This window comes from Sapajus apella, unplaced genomic scaffold, assembly GCF_009761245.1.
Source record: "Sapajus apella isolate SASKATOON/1434 unplaced genomic scaffold, GSC_monkey_1.0 scaffold12, whole genome shotgun sequence".
Taxonomy (NCBI): Eukaryota; Metazoa; Chordata; class Mammalia; order Primates; family Cebidae; genus Sapajus; species Sapajus apella.
The window spans coordinates 32,218,913-32,239,130 of NW_022436952.1; the positions used below are offsets into that span (position 1 = coordinate 32,218,913).

Below are 20,218 nucleotides of genomic sequence, written 5' to 3' on the forward strand. Positions count from 1 at the left end.
GGGGAGGGGAGGGGACGGGAGGGGAGGGGATGGGGGAGGGGAGGGGAAGGAAGGGGAGGGGAAGGGAGGGAGGGGAGGGGAGGAGAAGGGAGGAGAAGGGAGGAGCAGAACAGAATAACATGGAAAGAACAAACCAGAGCTGAACCAAAAATCAAGGGCAGGATGTTGTAGCGTCTCGGATGGGGTTCAAATTCTGTCTCCTCCTGAGAAGTCTCCTGAGCCTGCTATGAGGTCTCAGCTTGCACCCTATTGCCTCTGGCACCAATGGAGCACCTACCCCATGCAGGGTCCTTCAGAAACAAAGAGTGAGATAGCTTCCAGTCTCAGGTGGGAAATATGTAGACTTGCAAAAAAGGGGCAGAGAAGGACAGGAACAACAAGTAAGTCTCCAATTTGCAGATTGGGAAAATTAAGGTCCATGAGGAAATTACTTTGCCTTAGGCTTCTGTTGGGAGCCCAGATTTCTAGAGGATGGGGGGAGTTTCACTGCTTTAGGCATGTTTTTAAGAGCAGCTGAACACTCAGAGCTGCCCCCAAAAGTCTGAAGTCATGAGGGGAACTTCATGCCTGATGACAGCTTTGGAATCCAGATAGAATTAGGTTTCATTTTCTCTACCAGCATTTGGTTTCCTAATGCCATATTATGAAACTTGGCTAGCAGCCAGCTTAGCTTTGGAAAGAGTGAATGATGGGAAAAAAAGAAGACTGTGCCAGGAGGGGAGGAGAGGGGCTACACTAGGCTTGAGGGGATATAGGCCTGGCTTTAGCGAGGATTATGCTGGGAAAAGGGGTGCCAGAGGCATGAAAGCTGACAGGAACCAGCCCTGTGGATCAAGAGGCCCATCAATGAGCATGCAGGGTCTATGAACCCCTTACATGCAAAATTACATGTGTATGTCTGGGTAGGTCTCTGCAGATTGGTGGAATTATTCACAGCTTTCATGAGATTCTTTTTTTTTTCTTTAAGAAAGGCAGACTGCCACACGCAACACCTCATTTGGATGTGTCTGGAGTCTTGGAAGCTTGACTACATTCGCCTACAAATGGACTTTGAGAGCTTGTTTGGAGGTTCTAGCAGGGGAGCGCAGCTACTTGTATACCCTTGACCAAGAACAGTCCTCTACTAGGGAAGGCTGTCCTCTTCCAAATGGACCTCGAGAGCTTGTTTGGAGGTTCTAGCAGGGGAGCGCAGCTACTTGTATACCCTTGACCAAAGAACAGTCCTCCTATCTTGAGGAAGGCTGTCCTCTTCTGAAACTGCCTTTGCAAATGTTATAGCAGTGAGAAAATTATGACAGTGAAAGAAATCTGACCTAACCGATTCCATCTTGCTTCTAACCTGCCAGCTGCCTTTGTTCATTCTTGGGCATAGGGAGCACTCAATTTGGGAGAAATTTAGTTTATAGTTTAACTTTGAAACAAAGATGATAACAGCCCCTCCCTGACACAAACCCACTAGATTGGCCACAAGATTAGAAATTACGGCTCAGAAGTCGTGCAGCCAGAGGCTTTGAGACCACTAACCTCTCCAATTGTTCCTATAGATAATATTATTATTGTAAAACCTAAGATTGGTGTTTGAGGTATTTTTCAGACCCTGCATTCTGATGGATCAGCTGGCACCACCCAGACCAGTAAACTGGCTCATCTGGTCTTCTGGCCCCCACCCAGGAACCAACTCAGTGCAAGAGGACAGCTTCAACTCCCTGTGATTTCATCCCCAACCCAACCAATCAGCATTCCGTCTTCCCTAGCCCCCTGCCCACCAAACTACCTTTCAAAAACCCTAGCTTCCAAATTTTCAGGGAGGCTGACTTGAGTAATAAAACCCCTGTCTCCTGTTTAGCTGGCTCTATTTGTATCAAACTCTTTCTCTATTACAATTCCTGTGTCTTGATAAACTTGTTCTATCTGGGCAGTGGGCAAGAAGAACGCATTGGGTGGTTAAACCAAGTGTACAGCTTCAGGAGGGACGCACATGGAACAGTAAAGGGAGAAGGGTACACAGGTCTAGCCAGCTAGGTCAGCCAAATTGAGACAGACTAGGAGTGGGGCTTGGTGGCAGCTCACCTGCACTAGAGCTTTCTTTCACGCATTCCCACTGATCACAAACCCACACCACTACCTCACTGATACCATGTTTAAGCATGCTTTTTAGTTAACAAATTCCAGGAACTGGCCTTAGGAAATCCAAGTATCAAGCCAAGGTTGTGGAGTATTCCGCCTCAGGAAGAAATGCTGAACAACTGATTTACAGACTTGTTGCCCCAGCCAGACTACCAGGTAGTCCATTACTTAAGATAGCCATTATGACCAGATAATGCTAACCTGCATACCCTACCCTTCACATGCTTTGTCCAGCCCAGCCTGCATACCCTACCCCTGATGTCAATTCTCATGCTTTGCCTAATAAAAAAAAAAAAAGCCCTACCAGCTCTGCACAGAGTCAGTTAGAGAATTCTCCTTGTGCTGCCTCCCTTATGTCCAGGCAAAAGCTCCAATGAAGTCTTGTCTCAGAAAACTATTTCGACCTTATGTCAATTTCTATTGCATTGAAAACCCAAGAAACTATGGTTGGTAACAGACCAACCCTGGTGATCAACGGGGCGACAGATATTTCAGGCAGATCACCCTCATATCCTCATCTGATTCTTTTTTTTTTTTTGAGACCAAGTCTTGCTGTGTGGCATAGCCTGGAGTACAGTGGTGCAATCTTTGCTCACTACAACCTCTGCCTCCTGAGTTCAAGTGATTCTCCTGCCTCAGCTTCCCAAGGAACTGAGACTACAGGCATACACCACCATGGCCAGCTAATTTTTTTTATTTTTGTATTTTTAGTAGAGATGGAGTTTCACCATGTTGGGCAGGCTAGTCTCGAACTCCTGACCTCAAGTTATCCTCCTGCCTCGGCCTCCCAAAGTGCTGGAATTATAGGTGTGAGCCACAGCACCCAGCCCCCTTTTTTTTTTGAGACAGGGTCTCACTCTGTCACCCAGACTGAAGTGTAATGTGGCTCAATCTTGGCTCATTGCCACCTTTGCCTCCTGGGTTCAAGCAATCCACCTGTCTCCCCACCAAGTAGCTGGGACTACAGGTGCATCACCATGCCCAATGATTTTTTTATTTTTAGTAGAGATGGGGTTCACCATGTTGCCCAGGCTGGTCTCGAACTCCTGAGCTCAAGAGATCCACCTACCTTAGCCTCCCAAAGTGCTGGGATTACAGGCGTGAGCCACCACACCCAGCCCTCATCAGACTCTTAAATGGCTCCATTGCCCCAAACAGGTTAGGTCCAATATCGTACTTTGCAGATGAAGAAATTTAGGCCCAGAGAAGTAAGCAACTTTTTCAAAGTCATCAATAGTAATAGCAAGGCAAACACAGAAAGGAAAATACTACATGATCTCACTTACATGTGGAATCTAAAAAGGTCAAATACATGGAAGCAAAGAGCAGAACTTTGGCTACAAGTGGTGGGGCTGTAAGAGAAATTGGGAGATTCTGATCAAAGGACACCAAGTTGCGATTATGTAGAATCTAATGTATAGCATGAGGACTACGGCAGTTCCCCTTTATCGGAGAGGGATATGTTCCAAGACCCCCAATGGATGCCTGAAACCATGGATAGTACCTGTTATATACTATTAGATTGTGTGTTTTTTCCTATACTACCTATGATTAACTTTATAAATTAAGCACTGTAAGAGAATAACAACAATAACAAAATAGAACAATTATAACAGCATACTGTAATAAAAGTGTAAATGTTAATTTCTGGAATTTTCCATGTAATATTTTCTAACCATGGTTGATCAAGAGTAACTGAAACCGCAGTAAGCAAAACCACAGATAAGGGAGGACTACTGTATAGTTAATAATATTGTACTGAATACTGGAAATTTTCTAAGAGGAGATTTCAGGTGTTCTCACCACACACACAAAACAGCAGTAACTGTGTGAGGGGACAGATATATTAATGTGTTTAACTGCAATAATCATTTCACTATGTGTATGTATATCAAAACATGTTGTAAATAATACACAATTTTTATTAAAAATTAATAAATCTGGATTTTGAACCTAGAAGTCTGACTTTAGAGAGACCATTTAATCAAGATGCTATAAGAAGTTAATAGGACTTAATCATCATTGATTTAGCAGCATGTCTAAGACATTTATTGGAAAGCAGGTGGAGAGAGAGATCCAAGATGGCTGATTACTAGCAGCTCAGGATTGTAGCTCCCAGTGAAAGTGCAGAGAATGAGAGGACGCCACATTTTCAGATGAATTTTTGTTGCTCACGGACCAGGAGATTCCCAGTGGAGGAGCCCCAAGGGTCGCCAGCGCAACTCGTGTGGCCGGCATGGCGGTTTTGCCGGCGCCCGGGCGTGGCAGTTCTTGGTGCAGAGTAAACAGGACTGGGACCCCTTTTGGTCGACATTTGGAGCTCCGGGAAGGCAGAGTCGCCTATTCAGTTGATTGAAAAAGGGACTCAAGAAGGAAGCCAGACCAGAGATTCCCAGGCAGAAAAGCACCACGAATCTTAATGCGCTGTTTTGGCCAGCGCAGTGGGTTGCTCAGATTCTGGCACTGGGAATCAACAAGTTGGACGTCCACTCAGAGACCTAATTTGAAAGTCGGTAATTACAAAGATGACAGGTGGATAAATTTACAATGATGGGAAGAAACTAGCGTAAAAAGGCTGAGAATACCGAAAATCAGAATGTCTCTCCCTCTACAGGGGATCACAGTTCCTCAATCAGCAAGGGAACAAGGCTTGATGGAGAACGAATGCGTTCCATTAACAGATTTAGGCTTCAGAAGGTGGATAATAAGAAACTTCTGTGAGTTAAAAGAACATGTTCTAGCCCAATGTGAAGAAACTAAGAACTTTGAAAAAAGGTTTTTGATGAAATCCTAACGAGAATACACAATCTAGAGAGGAATATAAGTGAATTAATAGAACTGAAGAATACAATACGAGAACTCCGCGAAGTATGCACAGGTTTTAACAGTCGAATCGATCAAGCAGAAGAAAGGATGTCAGAGGTCGAAGACCAACTTAATGAAATGAAACAAGAAGACAAGATTAGAGAAAAAAGAGTAAAAAGGAATGAGCAGAGTCTCCAAGAAATACGGGACTATGTGAAAAAACCTAACTCACGTCTGATAGGTGTACCTGAATGTCATGAAGAGAATGAATCCAAGCTGGAAAATATTCTTCAGGATATTATTCAGGAAAACTTTCCTAACCTAGTAAGGCAGGAAAATACTCAACTTCAGGTAATACAGAGAACACTACAAAGACATTCCTCAAGTAGAGCAAACCCAAGACACATAATCGTTAAGATTCACCAGGGTTGAAATAAAGGAGAAAATTCTAAGGGCAACTAGAGAGAAAGGTCAGGTTACCCATAAAGGGAAGCCTATCAGACTCACAGCAGATCTCTCAGCTGAAACCCTAGAAACTAGAAGAGAGTGGGGGTTCAATATCCTCAAAGAAAAGAATTTTCAACCCAGAATCTCATATCCAGCCAAATTAAGCTTCATAAATGAAGGAAAAATAAAATTTTTTGCCAACAAGCAAGCACTCAGAGATTTCATCACCACCAGGCCTGCTTTACAAGAGCTTCTGAAAGAAGCTCTATATACAGAAAGAAACAACCAGTATCAGTCATCCCAAAAACTTACCAAAAGGTAAAGAGTATCTCCATAATGAAGAATCTATATCAACGAATGGGCAAAATAGCCAGCTAGCATTAAATGACAATATTAAACTCACAAATATCAATATTAATCCTAAATTTAAATGGATTAAATGCCCCAATCAAAGACACAGACAGGCAAATTGAATAAAAAGTCAAAACCCATCGGTTCACTGTATCCAGATCCATCTCATAAGCAAGGACACACAAAGACTCAAAACAAAGGGTTGGTGGAAAACTTACCAATCAAAAGGAGAGAAAAAAAAAAAAAAAAAAAAAGAAAACAGAAGTTGTAACTTTCGTCTCTGACAAAATAGACTTTAATAGTAACAAAGACTAAAAGAAACAAAGAAGGACATTACATAACGGTAAAAGGATCAATGCAACAACAGGAGTCAATGATCATAAATGTATATGCACCCAATATAGGAACACCCAGATACATAAAACAAGTTCTTAATGACTTATGAAGAGACTTGGACTCCCGCACAATAATAGCAGGAGACTTTGACACCACATTGTTAATATTCGACGGATCAACGAGATAGAAAATTAACAGGGACATCTATGATTTGAACTCAGACCTGGAACAAGTAAACTCAGTGAGTATTTATAGAATTCTTCACCCCAGGTCCACAGAACATACATTTTTCTCAGTATCATATTACACCTATTTTGAAAGTGACCACATAATTGGAAGTAAATCACTCTTCAGCATTTGCATAGCATTTTACAGACTTAAATGAAATATTGGTTGGCTGTTTGTTTGTTATTTTCTTCCCTTGTTCCTTCCTGTCTCTGCTGTTAAGCACAATTATCAGCATAAAAGAGGTTTTTAATACCTATTTTTAGATTGCATTCCAGCTTGGGCAATAGAGCAAGACTCCCCCTTTCTCTCTCCCCCTTTCTCTTTCTCTTTAAAAAAAAAAAAAAAAAAAAAAGCAGGTGGAGAACACAAATAAACAAATAGAAAACACATAGGACACTGTCACTGCGCTCATGGAGTTAAGACCAGTGAAAAGACGATTCGGAATAAAAGAGTGTAAATTTACTTGTTTATTGTTTATCTCCCTTCTCCCTGACCCTCTGCTCCATACTCAAACAAGCTGTAGATGGCAGGTCTTTGCCTGTTTCACTAGCCATGGTGTCTGCAGTGCCTAGAACAGTGCCCAGCTCACAGCAATTCTCAATAAAATCTGTAGAGTGGGTGAGGAATGACTGAGTGGCATGGACTATGCACACTGAAGGGATGGGGAGAGCAGAGATGGCTCCATGATGGTTGTGCCCACCTTATGTCTCCTAAGTACATCCATGAGCATTACCTCCCCTGATCCTCTCCACCACTGCAGTGGGTCAGACAGGAAGGAGTTCCAGGTTTTCAGGAACATAAAGAGCTGGGTGAATAATAATGATAGTTGCCATTCATTGAACACCCACCCTGTACCAGGCATCATACTGTTTACATGAGCTCTCTAATTTGCTTATGGAATCAGTACATTAGAACCAGAGAAAAACTTGAAGATAGCCCATCAAGCCCAAACCTTGATTTTGCACAAGAGAAAATGAATGGCAGAAATGAAGTAAAAATTCAATTCTCCTCCCTCCTATGCTCCTCACAATTCATTGGAATCTCCGAAAGGGAAGAAAAATACTCCCATGCTGGGTACAGTAGTTCATGCCTACAATCCCAGCACTTTGGGAGGCCAAGGGGAGGCTCGCTTGAAGCCAGGAGTTTGAGACCAGCCCGGGCAACATAGCAAGATCCTATCTATAGAAAAAATTAAAAATTAGTCCAGCATGTTGGTGCACACCTGTAGTCCTAGCTGCTCAGGAGGCTGCAGGTGATCAGCAACTGCATTCCAGCCTGGGCAACAGAGTGAGTTCCTGTCTCAAAAGACAACAAAAAGAAAAATACTCCTGACATTCCCACTGCCTATTCCCGCTCAGCAATCCCACCATCCTACCACCAACCCCCTATCCCATCACCACTTATACACAGATATACATACACAGACACACACAGTGGAAAGGTTCGCTGGGATTCAAAGATGGGGAGCATGTTGGGGTTCTCTGCAGGTTTCCTCACCTCTTTCTTTAGCTCGTGTCCCAACTCAGCATATCTGGTGTCCAGGAAAATACTTTCCTTTCTTCCTTAAAGAGGGAAACTGAAATCAAGGGGAAAAAAAAAAACAGAAATCAAGCTCACAGGAGAAAACTGAGCTTTGGCAATCATTTATGATTTTCTCTAAAAACAATGAAGTGTGGTAGAAAGTCTATGAACCCAGAACTCTACTACTGTAGGCCGTGACCATAAGCTAATCACTTAACCTCTCTAAGCCTCAACTACCCATCTTTTTTTTGTTTTGTTTTTTGTTTTTTGAGATGGAGTTTCACCCTTGTTGCCCAGGCTGGAGTGCAATAGCGCGATCTCGGCTCATGGCAACCTCGGCCTCCTGGGTTAAAGCGACTTTCCTGCCTCAGCCTCCCAAGTAGTTGGGATTACAGGCATGTGCCACAACGTCCAGCTAATTTTGTTTTTTGTTTTTTTTTTTTTGAGACGGAGTTTCACTCTTGTTACCCAGGCTGGAGTGCAATGGCGCGATCGATCTCGGCTCACCGCAACCTCTGCCTCCTGGATTCAGGCAGTTCTCCTGCCTCAACCTCCTGGGTAGCTAGGATTACAGGCACACGCCACCATGCCCAGCTAATGTTTTTGTATTTTTAGTAGAGACGGGGTTTCACCGTGTTGACCAGGATGGTCTCTATCTCTTGACCTCGTGATCCACCCGCCTCGGCCTCCCAAAGTGCTGGGATTACAGGCTTGAGTCACTGCGCCCGGCAAATTTTGTATTTTTAGTAGAGATGAGTTTTCTCCATGTTGGTCAGGCTGGTCTCAAACTCCCTACCTTAGGTGATACGCCCACTTTGGCCTACCGAAGTGCTGGGATTACAGGTATAAGCCACCACGGCCGGCCTCCATCTGTTTTAAAAAATACTTTTCGTAAAAATAAATAAAGATTTTTTTTGTAACAAATTCCATAAATACATGTTAACTAGGGGTCTAGTTTAGATTGCTGAAAAGCATAAATTACAGAATATCCTAAAAGGCATTGACATATTCTTACTCTTAATGATAACATGATAATAATAGACAATACTATTTTGTTGTTGTTGTTGAGACGGAGTCTTGCTCTGTCATTCAGGCTAGATTGCAGTGGCACAATCTCATCTCACTGCAACCTCCACCTCCCAGGTTCAAGAGATTCTCCTGTCTCAGCCTCCCGAGCAGCTGGGATTACAGGCAACTACCACCATGCCCAGCTAATTTTTGTATTTTTAGTACAGGTGGGGTTTTACCATGTGGGCCAGGCTGTTTCTGAACTCCTGACTTCGTGATCCACCCACCTCGGCCTCCCAAAGTGCTGGGATTACAGGCACAAGCCACAGCACCCAGCAATAGCCAATGTTATTAAGTAGTTTAACGTGTCAGGAGTTGCACTGAGAGCTTTGCAAGCATAAGGACATTTATAGGGACTTAATTATCTGGACAGCAGTGTGAGGGACTATTATTATCACTGATTTATAGGTAAGAAAACTGAGACCAGAGAGATTATTAATAACTTGCCTGAGGCCACCTGGCCAATAAACAGGAGAAATTGCCAAGTCCCTGCTCTTAACCCACTGCCTTTTCCAGAGCCTCTCACATGTTTGGTAACTTACCTTAGACCTAAAGAGGCTTTGTAAAGGAAACAATTGATAAAACATTTTTATGTGGATGGATGAACATTTCTAAAGAGCTTGTAATTTGTTTCTTTAAATGAGATGGCCATACTTTCCAAAATTATGCTTCCATTTTTAATTGATTGAGCTGTAAGAAGGGTATGAGAGGATTGTTGTAAAGGACTTGGAACAAGGCTAGGCGAGGTGGCTGTAATCCCATCACTTTGGGAGGCCGTGGCGGGCAGATGACCTGAGGTCAGGAGTTCGAGACCAGTCTGGCCAGCATGGGAAACCCCGTCTCTACTAAAAACACAAAAATTAGCCAGGTATGGTGGTGGACACCTGTAACGCCAGCTACTCGGGAGATAGGAGAATTGCTTGAACCTGGGAGGGGGAGGTTACAGTGAGCCAAGATCTCGCCACTGCACTTCAGCCTGAACAACAGAGCAAGACTCTGTCTCAAAAAAAAAGAAAAAAAAAAAAAAAAAAAAAAAAAGAGTTTGGAACAGCATCTGTAACCCAGAAAGGGCTCAATAACTGTTAACTGCCTTATTGATGTGATTCACTGGACAGAGCTTGAGCATAGTCATCTGAAACACCTGCCTTCAAATCTCACTTATCAGCTGCGTGATTTTGAAGATGTTAATTATCTGTTCTGAGGCTTGGTTTCCTCATGGGTCAAATGAGAATAATAAACACTGCCTCAAAGTCATCATGAGGAAAAAATGTGACAGTCTTCCCATTCTGGGTGGTTCAGTCACTCCCAACCACCATGTTACAAGTGTGAGAGTAGCTAACAGAAAATGATCTCAGCAGAGGGTTACATTTTCTTTATTTTGCTTTTGTCACTGTCAATAAACATTTTTCTCTTAAAAAATTCTAAAGCGAATTTCAGCCTAGCCCAGGCAAAACTGTCACTAATTCTCAACTACTGAAATAGGAATTGATGAATATTTACTGTATCCAATTCTTTGGAATGGAGTAAGGACTCCAGCTCTAAACCACAAGTTCCACATGGGTTCAGTTTCGACGATACTCCCAACCACTCCCAACCTTTAATGTTGGGCAGTACTTAATGGACAGACCACTGAAGTGGGAGCCAGGGCAACTTGGCTCTGGTCCCAACTCTGTCATTCATTTGCTGTGTGTTCTTAGCAAGTTACTCCTGTTCACTGGGCCTTGGTTTCCTCCTGAGCAACTGAAAAACATGGAAAAAATCATCCCTAAAGTCCTTTGAAGCTTTGATATTCTGTAACTTTTGTGCCCAAGAAGGCCTTACTGAGATGAGATCCCAGTATTTATTGAGTTTCCTCGTTCATAAAATGAGGATAATAATAGTAACTGAGTTGACACGCACTAAGCCGGTAGAATAGTGGCTGCCACAGACAGGCCCTCAGTAAATGCTAGCCAATAATGGTACAGTATGCTGGAAGAGATCTTTCTCTCTCTCTCTCTGCTTCTCAACAAGCCTATAATCAGTTATTCCACTTTATAAACAAGGAAATAGAACTCAAAGACATTAAGCAATTTTCCCAAAGATTGCTTAGCAAATAAACGGGAAAGACCCTATGGCCAGGATGAAAACAAGAAACTCCCACAAGAGGACTCCAACTCACATCTAGTGAACAGGTCCCCCAACGCCCAGCTCAGATCAACAGCCATGCCACAATTTATAGTGAGTGTACTCACCTCCTTTGGGGACTGTATGTCCAGAGGACTCTCCTCAATAAAATACCTTATAAATAACATCCTTCTATGGATGAGGGAAAGGAGATAAGATCTGTAATGAATAAGCAAGAACTCTGAAGGCAATCAAAGACTCAGTGACTTATGATTCTATCCTAACTGCCCCTCCTTCTTGTCCCCAAGGAAGCAGCTTCCTGCTCTCTGAGGAGGACCCCTTCCTTGGAATGTAAAACTGAGGATGTCAGCAGAGAAACTGTTTCCCACTACTGGTGCTTGGCCAAAGCGGTAACTGATAAGTTCACTCTAGATGGGAGAGCAGTGATGGGGAGACAGAGACTCAAATTTCCGGAGGCTATTTCAGTTTTCTTTTCAGTTTTGTGTAATATCACTTATGATACCAGCCAATGCTTGGTTGCTATTTTGGAAATTCCCCTTAGGGGGTGCCCTTCAATTGGCCCCAACTCCTATAAAGGGCCAGCCTGAGCTTCAGAGGATCCCTGTAGAGGATCCTGAGACAGCACGTGGACCTCCCACAGCCTCTCCCACAGGTACCATGAAGGTCTCCGTGGCTGCCTTCGCTGTCATCCTGGTTGCTACCACCCTCTGCGCTCCTGCATCTGCCACCCCATGTAAGTCCTGCTCTTGACCACCACAGCCCCTGGAGTCGGACCCTCTGCCCACCCCACCCCAATGACTGCCCCAGACCTTGTCCTCTTTTCAACTGTAATATGAATACTGTCTGAACCTCATTATTTACATTCTTCTGGATTGTCTTACCCAGGTGTCCTGTTGTCCTTGAGAGATCTCTAAACTGCTTCATGGCAGGGATCTCCTGATCAACTTTCCTGTCGTCAAGGTCTACTTCCCCAAGGCCCACAGGTGTTCACTGAGTGTGAACTGATGTTGGGAAGATTAGTAGTCATGAGTGGCTCACACTGATCTTGAAACACGACTGACTCATGCCTGTCAGCAGCAGGGTTTCTTAGAAATGTAACTAAACTATAAATTCCTGAGACAGTCATATTCTCTCTTATTTCACAAATGTAAAAAAAAAAATGGGTTTATGAGAGGATACATGGCTTTATTAGTAGTGAATACTTTTTTTTTTTTTTTTTTTCTGAGACAGAGTTTCACTCTTGTTGCCCAGGCTGGAGTGCAATGGTGCGATCTTGTTTCACTGCAACCTCTGCCTCCCGGGTTCAAGAGATTCTTCTGCCTCAGGCTCCCAAGTAGCTGGGATTACAGGCATGCACCACCATGCTGGGCTAATTTTTGTATTTTTAGTAGAGAGGGCTTTCTCCATGTTGGCCAGGCTGGTCTCCAACTCCCGACCTCAGGTGATCCGCTTGCCTTGGCCTCCCAAAGTGCTGGGATTACAGGTATGAGCCACTGTGCCCAGCCAACATTTAAAAAATAAATAAAAACAGAGAGAATAATAAAAGATAATTAAATGGCTACTATGGATCAGGCAATGTGCTGATATTTGTACATCTTATTTAATACTCACAACTATTCTTTGAGTAGCTGTCCTTGACCTACAGAAGTGAAAACAGAGAGGTTAAGTAACATGTCCATGAGCACACAGCTAGGAACTGGGGAAACTGGTATTCAAACCTGGTTCCATCTGGCTGGGAAGATAAAAACTGTTCCTCTGTTGGTAAGTGGTAACTGATGCTTCCCAGCATCATCTTGAATTAACTGACCAACAAGAAGTTCTCTGTTGAGAGCTCTTCTCACTACAGCTCTTCTCACTACAGCTTAATACACATCTTAAGGCCCCTTAGGATCCTGGCTGAGTCATGGAGCCTGAGCTTTGGAAGCCTCCCCACAACCCACCTAGGTCTCAAAGAAACCAAGTTCTGAATCCACTGAGGATCCTGGAATGGCAAAAATGAGACTAGAGGACCCAGGACAAACCAGGCAGAGGGCCTGAGAGCCAAGGGCAGAGGGTTATGGTATAGGGGGATGGATACAAGCTTGGCTCAAGGATTATATGAGGGATTGGAATCCCCACTCTGCCACTGTGTATTCATGGCCAAGTGACTTTACCTCTCTGAGCCTCAGTTTCTGTCAAGGAAGACAACAGTTCTTTCTTAATAAATCATACAAAGTGTCCAGCACAATGTCCAGTGTGCAGGAGCAATGAATAAAAAGCTTTCCCTTCTTCCTTTCCTCTCCCAGATGCCTCGGACACCACACCCTGCTGCTTTGCCTACATTGTCCGCCTGCTGCCCCGTGCCCACATCAAGGAGTATTTCTACACCAGTGGCAAGTGCTCCATCCCAGCAGTCGTGTGAGTCTCAGCCCCATGGAACCCTCCCAGAGCCATTTCCTTTAGGAGTCCTCCGAGGATGCCCTACCCACTCCCACCCATCCTCTAGCTGCAAGCAGCCAGAGCTCCTCCAGCTCTAGCCTCAGAGTCCCCTGCTATAATGTAAAAAGACTAGACAAGCTGTCCTTGTAGAATACTGCCCACTCTGATGGACTACATTCCTAGGACTCCAATCTTTATTAGTGTGGCCTTTACTTGAACGTGGTCTGGAAATCCTACATGGAGAAGATCAAGTCAGTCATCTCCTTCAGTGAAGAACCTTACAGTCCCCTATATTTCACACCCAATCAAATCCACCTAAACCTCAGAGGAACTAGGGAGGAGAGGTCAGAGGTTAGAGATCTATAATTGCGGTCAATAAAAAACAAAAAAAAAATCCATTAGAGAAGAAATAAGGAAATGAGATTCACCTTTAAATATCTGAGCTAGTACATTTGGAAAAATACAATAAACCCTACTATATAGGAAGTGCCTACGGTATGTCAAATGTCTATGTGCATGATCTCTAAATTACACTTAGCTCTGACAAGTATGCATAATTCTCTCAATGTTTCAGGTAATGAAACTAAGATTCACAGAGGTTTACTGACTTAGCCAAGGCTGCACAGTAAATAAGGCATGAATCTCTAGAGCCTCCTCTTTCTGCTATAGCAAAGCCGTTAGTGACAATTGCTTAAAAAATTTATAGTAGAAATGAAAATAGTGCAACCTGAAGTTTCCTATATAAGAGTGAAGTTTTTTGTTGATTTGTTTTTGTTTTTGTTTTGAGACACAGTCTTACTCTGTTGTCCAGGCTAGAGTGCAGTGGCACGATCTCGGCTCACTGCAACCTCTGCCTCCCAGGTTCAAGTGATTCTTCTGCCACAGCCTCCTGAGTAGCTGGGACTACAGGTGTATGCCACCATGCCCAGCTAATTTTTGTATTTTTAATAGAGACAGGGTTTCACCACGTTGGCCAGGATGGTCTTAATCTCTTGACCTCATGATTCGCCTGCCTCAGTCTCCCAAAGTGCTGGGATTACAGGCATGAGCCACCATGCCCAGCCAATTTTTGTATTTTTTGTGGAGATGGGGTTTCATCATGTTGGCCAGGTGATCTTGAACTCCTGAGCTCCAGTGATCAGTCCAGCTCGACCTCCCAAAGTGCTGGGATTACAGGCATGAGCTACTGCATCCAGCCAGGGTGAAGTTTTTTAATCCAAAAATTTTTGTGACACTGCCAAAATTAGAGGTATTCAAAGACAGACTTTGGGTCTGATGAATCTTTTGAAGTATAGTGGTAATATTTAATAACTAATTTTGAAGTATAGTGGTAATATTTAATAACTAATTTTAATAATACTAATTTTATTTCTGAAAACAAATATTTTTCAAAAGAAGAAAATCCTTCCCTTACCACATATTATGAGCAGACAGAGATTACTAAAGCCATCATGCCAGTCCAATCTTATGGGGCTTATAGTCTAATAAGACAGCCAAGACAGACACGGCAATGACTACAGTACCCAGCAAAAAAAAAAAACGTGACAAGGGAAAGAGAAACACATTCAGCTTCAGGGATTTACAGGTTTGCTGCAAATTGTGCTTTCTGAGGAGAGATCTGGCCCTGCAGAGAAAAGCCTGAGGGATGGGATATATCAGGAAGAGGGACTGTCCCCTAGGATTCTACATTAGTTTATGTAGAGTCTCCTTGTAGAAAAGCACAGAGAGCTTTGAGTGTCAAGAAAATGCAGCAAAAGTGCCAGAGCTGTCAAGTGTAAAATGAGCTAGAACAGGGAAAGCTGAGAAAACTGGAGTCCAGTTTAGAGGCTCCTGTCATTACCCATGTGAGTAGTATCGGAGGCCGACCAGTGCCTGAAGGAAAGGAGAGACCGTTTCAAAGACAGACACCTTTGCAACCTTCAAAGGTGAAATCTGCAAGCCCTAGTAGGTGATTTGAGGTCAAGAGCACGGGAGAGAGATGGGGGTTGAGGATGACACTGAGGTTTCAACCTCTGGCTGGAGAAGTGTAGAACCACCTTAAGCCTGCAAAAGAACTGTTTAAAGAGGAAAGAGCTAAGGTGCCAGCAAGGTAACGCTATGGGTATGTCCAGTGATAATGGTGAAATGAAGGGTTGGTAGCTGAGGAAAGGGTGTTAGGGCTAAAAATATGACATTCTTTTTTAGGAAAAAAGGCATATTCCAATTTTAAAAAGGCAATCCAGCCTGCCTTGGTGAGTACTGGCTAATTTGCTTTGTTAGGACTCCAGCTATGACACTTGGTGAGTGTAGGCCCTTCAGTCAACCCCTCAGCACCCCAATTTCCTCATTTACAAATAGGGTAATAGAAGTATCCCCCACTAGGTCACAGTAAGAAAAAAATGCTTAGAATATGCCCTGGCACACAGTAGGTGCATAAGTGTTAACTTATTATTGTCATCATTATCTAAATGCATTATTGCATACACAAAAGTAACAGTTGAAATTTAACAAATGAATGCAATCCATTCATTTACTTACTCATTCCATAAACATCCATTAAGTATCAACTGTGTGCCAGGCCCAGGGCCAGAGACCTAGGAAAAATCACAAAGAAAAGGGCAGCAACTTTGAGAACATCCTCTCTTAAGGGGCAGGCAGAAGGAGGAAGTCAGGCAAGCAGAGTGTGCCAAAAATGGGGGCAAGGAGGGAAGACTTGGCAAGGAGGGCTGTTCTTTGACATCACAATCTGCGGGGGTGGGCCTGGGGACAGGAAATGGAGGCCTGGGCTACCCTCGCCTTAGTTATTGGTTTCCTGGCCTTTTGACTTCCTAGCCAACAGGTCAAGGATGCCAAAGAGAGAGGATAGCAAGTCTGGCAGGATCTCCTGTATGACTCCTGGCTGAACAAGGCAGGGTCTGTGTCTGAAACTCTCACACCACCCTAAATAAGAACGCAAACACTAGGAGACATGAGAGCCCAGAATACCTCTTCCTTTCCCTTTCTCATCTCTGCACATGAGAGAAAAAGAGATGGTCAAGGGGCTCTGAGTGAAGCTCAGAAAAGGGAAACCCAAAGAGAAACAAGAAATCCTCGTTCTCATCAGACAATCTAAGCCTTCACTTTGTCTGAAAACATTTAGGCTCAAGAATGTGCAGGATACATCCCAAAATGGTTAAGATAGTAAATTTTATGTTATGAATATTTTACCACGATAAAAAAAATTTAATGCTGTTAGGCACAGAATCAAAGTCTCATATTGCTCTCATCCACCCTAGAGCAGAAGTTTTAGAGCATTCTAGTAACAACACATGAATGGTATTTTTCAAACTGTATTCATACATATTATCCTTTGAGCTTCACAATAATTGTGCAAAGAATTATTTCTATCTACATTTCAGAGCTTAGTAAATGGACTCAAAAGTGTTACGTGATTTGCCCAAAATGATCAAAGTAATAAATGGTGAAATTAAGACTCAAGGTCATGCCCTTTTTTCATTCACCTACCCGTGCGGAGATATATTCATATATTTATTTGTTCAGTGTGCCAGGTGTGTTGTCTAAAGCCGAATCGGATGTTCTTTTTTTTTTTTTTTTTTGCTCTTGTTGCCCAGACTGGATTGTAGTGGTGCGATCTCAGCTCACTGCATCCTCCGCCTCCCAGGTTCAAGCGATTCTCCTGCCTCAGCTTCCCAAGTAGCTGGGAGTACAGGCACCTGCCACCATGCCCAGCTAATTTTTGTGTTTTTAATAAAGATGGGGTTTCACCATGTTGGCCAGACTGGTCTGGAACTTCTGACCTCATGATCTGCTCACCTCGGCCTCCCAAAGTGCTAGGATTACAAGCATCAGCCACCGCACCCAGCCCAGATATTCTTTTAAGAACTTATCATCTCCCACTTATTCAGCCATGATTCAGTTCTTGAGGGACACCTTATTCTCTCTGCATCTTAAGCATCCAGCATAGGGCCTGGAACAGAGGAACTGCTGAGGAAAGGCTAGTGGTTGGCAGGCTCAATCCTGGGTTTCAAGGCTTCATATCCTCTTAGCTTTTCAGGCTGCATGTATTCGTGTAAAGGTGGGTAAAATGCACACAAATTTGTTTCTGGCTTGGAGCCCTTTGATCCAGCAGAAGAGAAAATGTCCTCTCCTTAAAAGCCACAAATAAAATCTTATGGAGCTCCAAATATGCCCTACCCCAGTACCATTGTCCTCTCCCTTTATACCTTAACCCACTTCATCCCCCAAACTGGCTGTCCCAATACTGGCAAGATCTCATCCTCCCTCTTCTCTCCCACAGCTTTGTCACCCGAAAGAACCGCCAGGTGTGTGCCAACCCAGAGAAGAAATGGGTTCGGGAATACATCAACTCTTTGGAGATGAGCTAGGATGGAGAGCCCTTGAATCTGAACTGCTTGCTGCTTGCTCTTTTCCTAGCTTGGGAGGCTTCCCCTTGCTATTATTCTACCCTACACCCTCCTTGGAGTGCCCAGATTCTACCACACAGCAGCAGTTATAAAAGCCTTCCCCAGTCTGGGCACAGTGGCTCATGCCAGTAATCCCGGCACTTCAGGAGGCTAAGGTGGGTGGATCACTTGAGGTCAGGAGTTCGAGACCAGCCTGGCCAACATGGTGAAATGCCATCTCTACTAAAAATACAAAAATTAGCTGGACGTGGTAATGTGTGCCTGTAATCTCAGCTACTTGAGAGGCTAAGGCAGGAGAATCGTTTGAACCCAGGAGGTTGAGGCTGCAGTGAGCTGAGATTGCACCACTACACTTTAGCCTGGTGACACAGCAAAACTCCATCACAAAAAAAAAAAAAAAAAAAAAAAAACCTCCCCCATCTAGAGCCTAGAAGAGCTTCTGAGGCACTGCTTTGTTGAAAGGAAGTCTCTAGGTTCTGAGCTCTGAAGACCCTTAGCTTCGCCATGGCTCTGTGACCAGGAAGGAAGTCAGCGTGCCTCTAGAAGCAAGGAGGGAAAGAAGACTGCGCTCCTAAGCTTCCATCTCCACCCCTCACAGGAGCTTACTGAAAAACATGAAAAATCAGCTTTCCATTAAACTTCTCAATGCAACTACAAAGCTGGCTCTTAGTTTGATTTCCTCCTCAGGAACTCTCCTCTCCATGAGCATTAAGCACACAGGGGTTCAAGGCTTGCAAGCACCTGATGTCCATCCTAGATTTGTATGACACGGCTGAAAACAAAAGCTCTCTGAGAAGGAGGCATGGGTGGGCAGAGCAATTAAACTAACCAGTGACTTATCCACTCTGGAGGGGGAGAGGGGACAATAGTCACTACATACCCTCTCCTGAGTCCCCCAGAGTTTATCTTACTGCCTGCCGTAGTGCCTCCCTGTTTCCTCAGACCTTGGTTGGCCCTTCCTCCCTAGCCTACCCTCCACCTTATCCCCAGTGGATTTCTTTAACACCACCCTTGCCCCTGGAATGGGATTTAATGGCAATTCCAAATGCCTCAAGTCTTTCAAATAAGGAGAATGAGGTATTTTGTGGTTTTCCACAAGTACACCAGCTCCTTTAAGGTGGGATATTCCAACTCTCCCATGCATGTCCCTTTATGTAAACATATATTGACAATATATATGGTCATAATAATAGTTAACATTAACTGCACACTCACTATGTGCCAGACATTGGCTCAGCCCCTTACATGCATCATTCTTTTTCATCCTTATAACCCTGTGGGGTTAGGTACAGTTATTAACCCTGTTTATAGTCAGGAAAACCCTTGGCAAGAGAGATAAATGATTTGCCCAAAGCCCCACAGCTCAAAGAAAAATAAAGCAGGTGACAAAGATTTACAATTAAGTTTAAACCCATCAGGTCTAATGCCAAAATCCATGCTTTTGTTTCCCACTCTTAATTTGCCAAATTCCAACCCTATGGAAATTTGCAAGAATACATCACATACCCTTCATCTAGATTCAAATATTAACATTTTACCACATTTACTTTATCTGTGTGTGGGGGCAGGGTGTGGTCAGTATATACATTTTTTTCTGAACCACTTGAGAGTAAGTTGCAAATGTGATATCATGTCACCCTTAAAAGTGTCAGGACGTATCTACTAATAACAAGGACATTGTATATAACCAAAAAATGCATACCATACTAAGGAAATTTAACAGTGACACAAAATATAGTCCATAATCAAATTCCTCTGATTGTGCCAATAATGTCCTTTATAGCTATTTTTTAAAATCTGAGATCCAATTAAGTACCCACATTGAATTTAGCTATCATGTCTTTCTTTTTTTTTTTTTTTTTTTTAGACAAGATCTCACTCTGTCACCCAGGCTAGAGTGCAATGGTGTGATCACCTCAACATCCTGGGCTCAAACAAACCTCCTGAGTAGTGGAACCACAGGCGCACATCATCATGTTCGGTTAATTTTTAAAAATATTTTGAGAGACAAGGGTTTCACCATGTTGCCCAGGCTGATTTTGAATTCCTGGGCTCAAGCCATCCTCCTGCCTTGGCCTCCCAAAATGCTGAGATTACAGGCATGAGCCACCATGCCCAGCCAGTCATGCTGCTGCTGCTGCTTTTTTTTTTTTTTTTTGAGAGGGAGTCTCGCTCTATCACCAGGCTGGAGTGCTGTGATTCATTGCAACCTCCGACTCCCTGGTTCAAGCAGTTCTCCTGCCTCAGCCTCCTGAGTAGCTGGGATTACAGGCATGTGCTACCACATCCAGCTAATTTTTGTATTTTTAGTAGAGACAGGGTTTCACCATGTTGGCCAGGATGGTCTCGATCTCCTGACCTTGTGATCCAACTGCCTCAGCCTCCCAAAG

General features: G+C 43.5%; 1 protein-coding gene and 2 long non-coding RNA genes across 4 annotated transcripts; 2 read left to right on the forward strand and 1 right to left on the reverse strand.

Moving 5' to 3' along the window:
- Positions 1 to 57: 57 nt before the first annotated feature.
- Positions 58 to 2,523, forward strand: LOC116553386. Its single transcript, XR_004269736.1, has 2 exons — positions 58 to 380; positions 968 to 2,523. It is a non-coding gene; the product is annotated as an uncharacterized LOC116553386 (long non-coding RNA).
- A 4,126-nt stretch (positions 2,524 to 6,649) lies between these two features.
- LOC116553385 lies at positions 6,650 to 16,129 on the reverse strand. Of its 2 annotated transcripts, XR_004269735.1 has the most exons (6): positions 15,943 to 16,129; positions 11,889 to 12,008; positions 11,115 to 11,205; positions 7,792 to 7,870; positions 7,517 to 7,589; positions 6,650 to 7,099 (listed from the first exon to the last, which is right to left on the reverse strand). It is a non-coding gene; the product is annotated as an uncharacterized LOC116553385 (long non-coding RNA). The 2 variants fall into 2 exon arrangements; XR_004269734.1 differs by lacking the exons at positions 6,650 to 7,099; positions 7,517 to 7,589 and having other exon boundaries at positions 7,596 to 7,870.
- Positions 11,583 to 18,345, forward strand: CCL5 (C-C motif chemokine ligand 5). Its single transcript, XM_032280840.1, has 3 exons — positions 11,583 to 11,740; positions 13,293 to 13,404; positions 17,702 to 18,345. Exons 1-3 carry the CDS (start codon positions 11,665 to 11,667, stop codon positions 17,787 to 17,789), a joined length of 276 nt encoding a protein of 91 aa, XP_032136731.1. The 5' UTR covers positions 11,583 to 11,664; the 3' UTR covers positions 17,790 to 18,345.
- The last annotated feature ends 1,873 nt before the right edge of the window (positions 18,346 to 20,218 follow it).

Excerpts from the sequence above, each read along its gene's own strand:
- CCL5 (XM_032280840.1), top strand. The coding sequence starts at position 11,665 with ATGAAGGTCTCCGTGGCTGCCTTCGCTGTCATCCTGGTTGCTACCACC. Across the intron at positions 11,741-13,292 it reads TCCTGCATCTGCCACCCCAT|ATGCCTCGGACACCACACCC; the intron begins GTAAGTCCTGCT and ends TTCCTCTCCCAG. Across the intron at positions 13,405-17,701 it reads TGCTCCATCCCAGCAGTCGT|CTTTGTCACCCGAAAGAACC; the intron begins GTGAGTCTCAGC and ends TCTCTCCCACAG.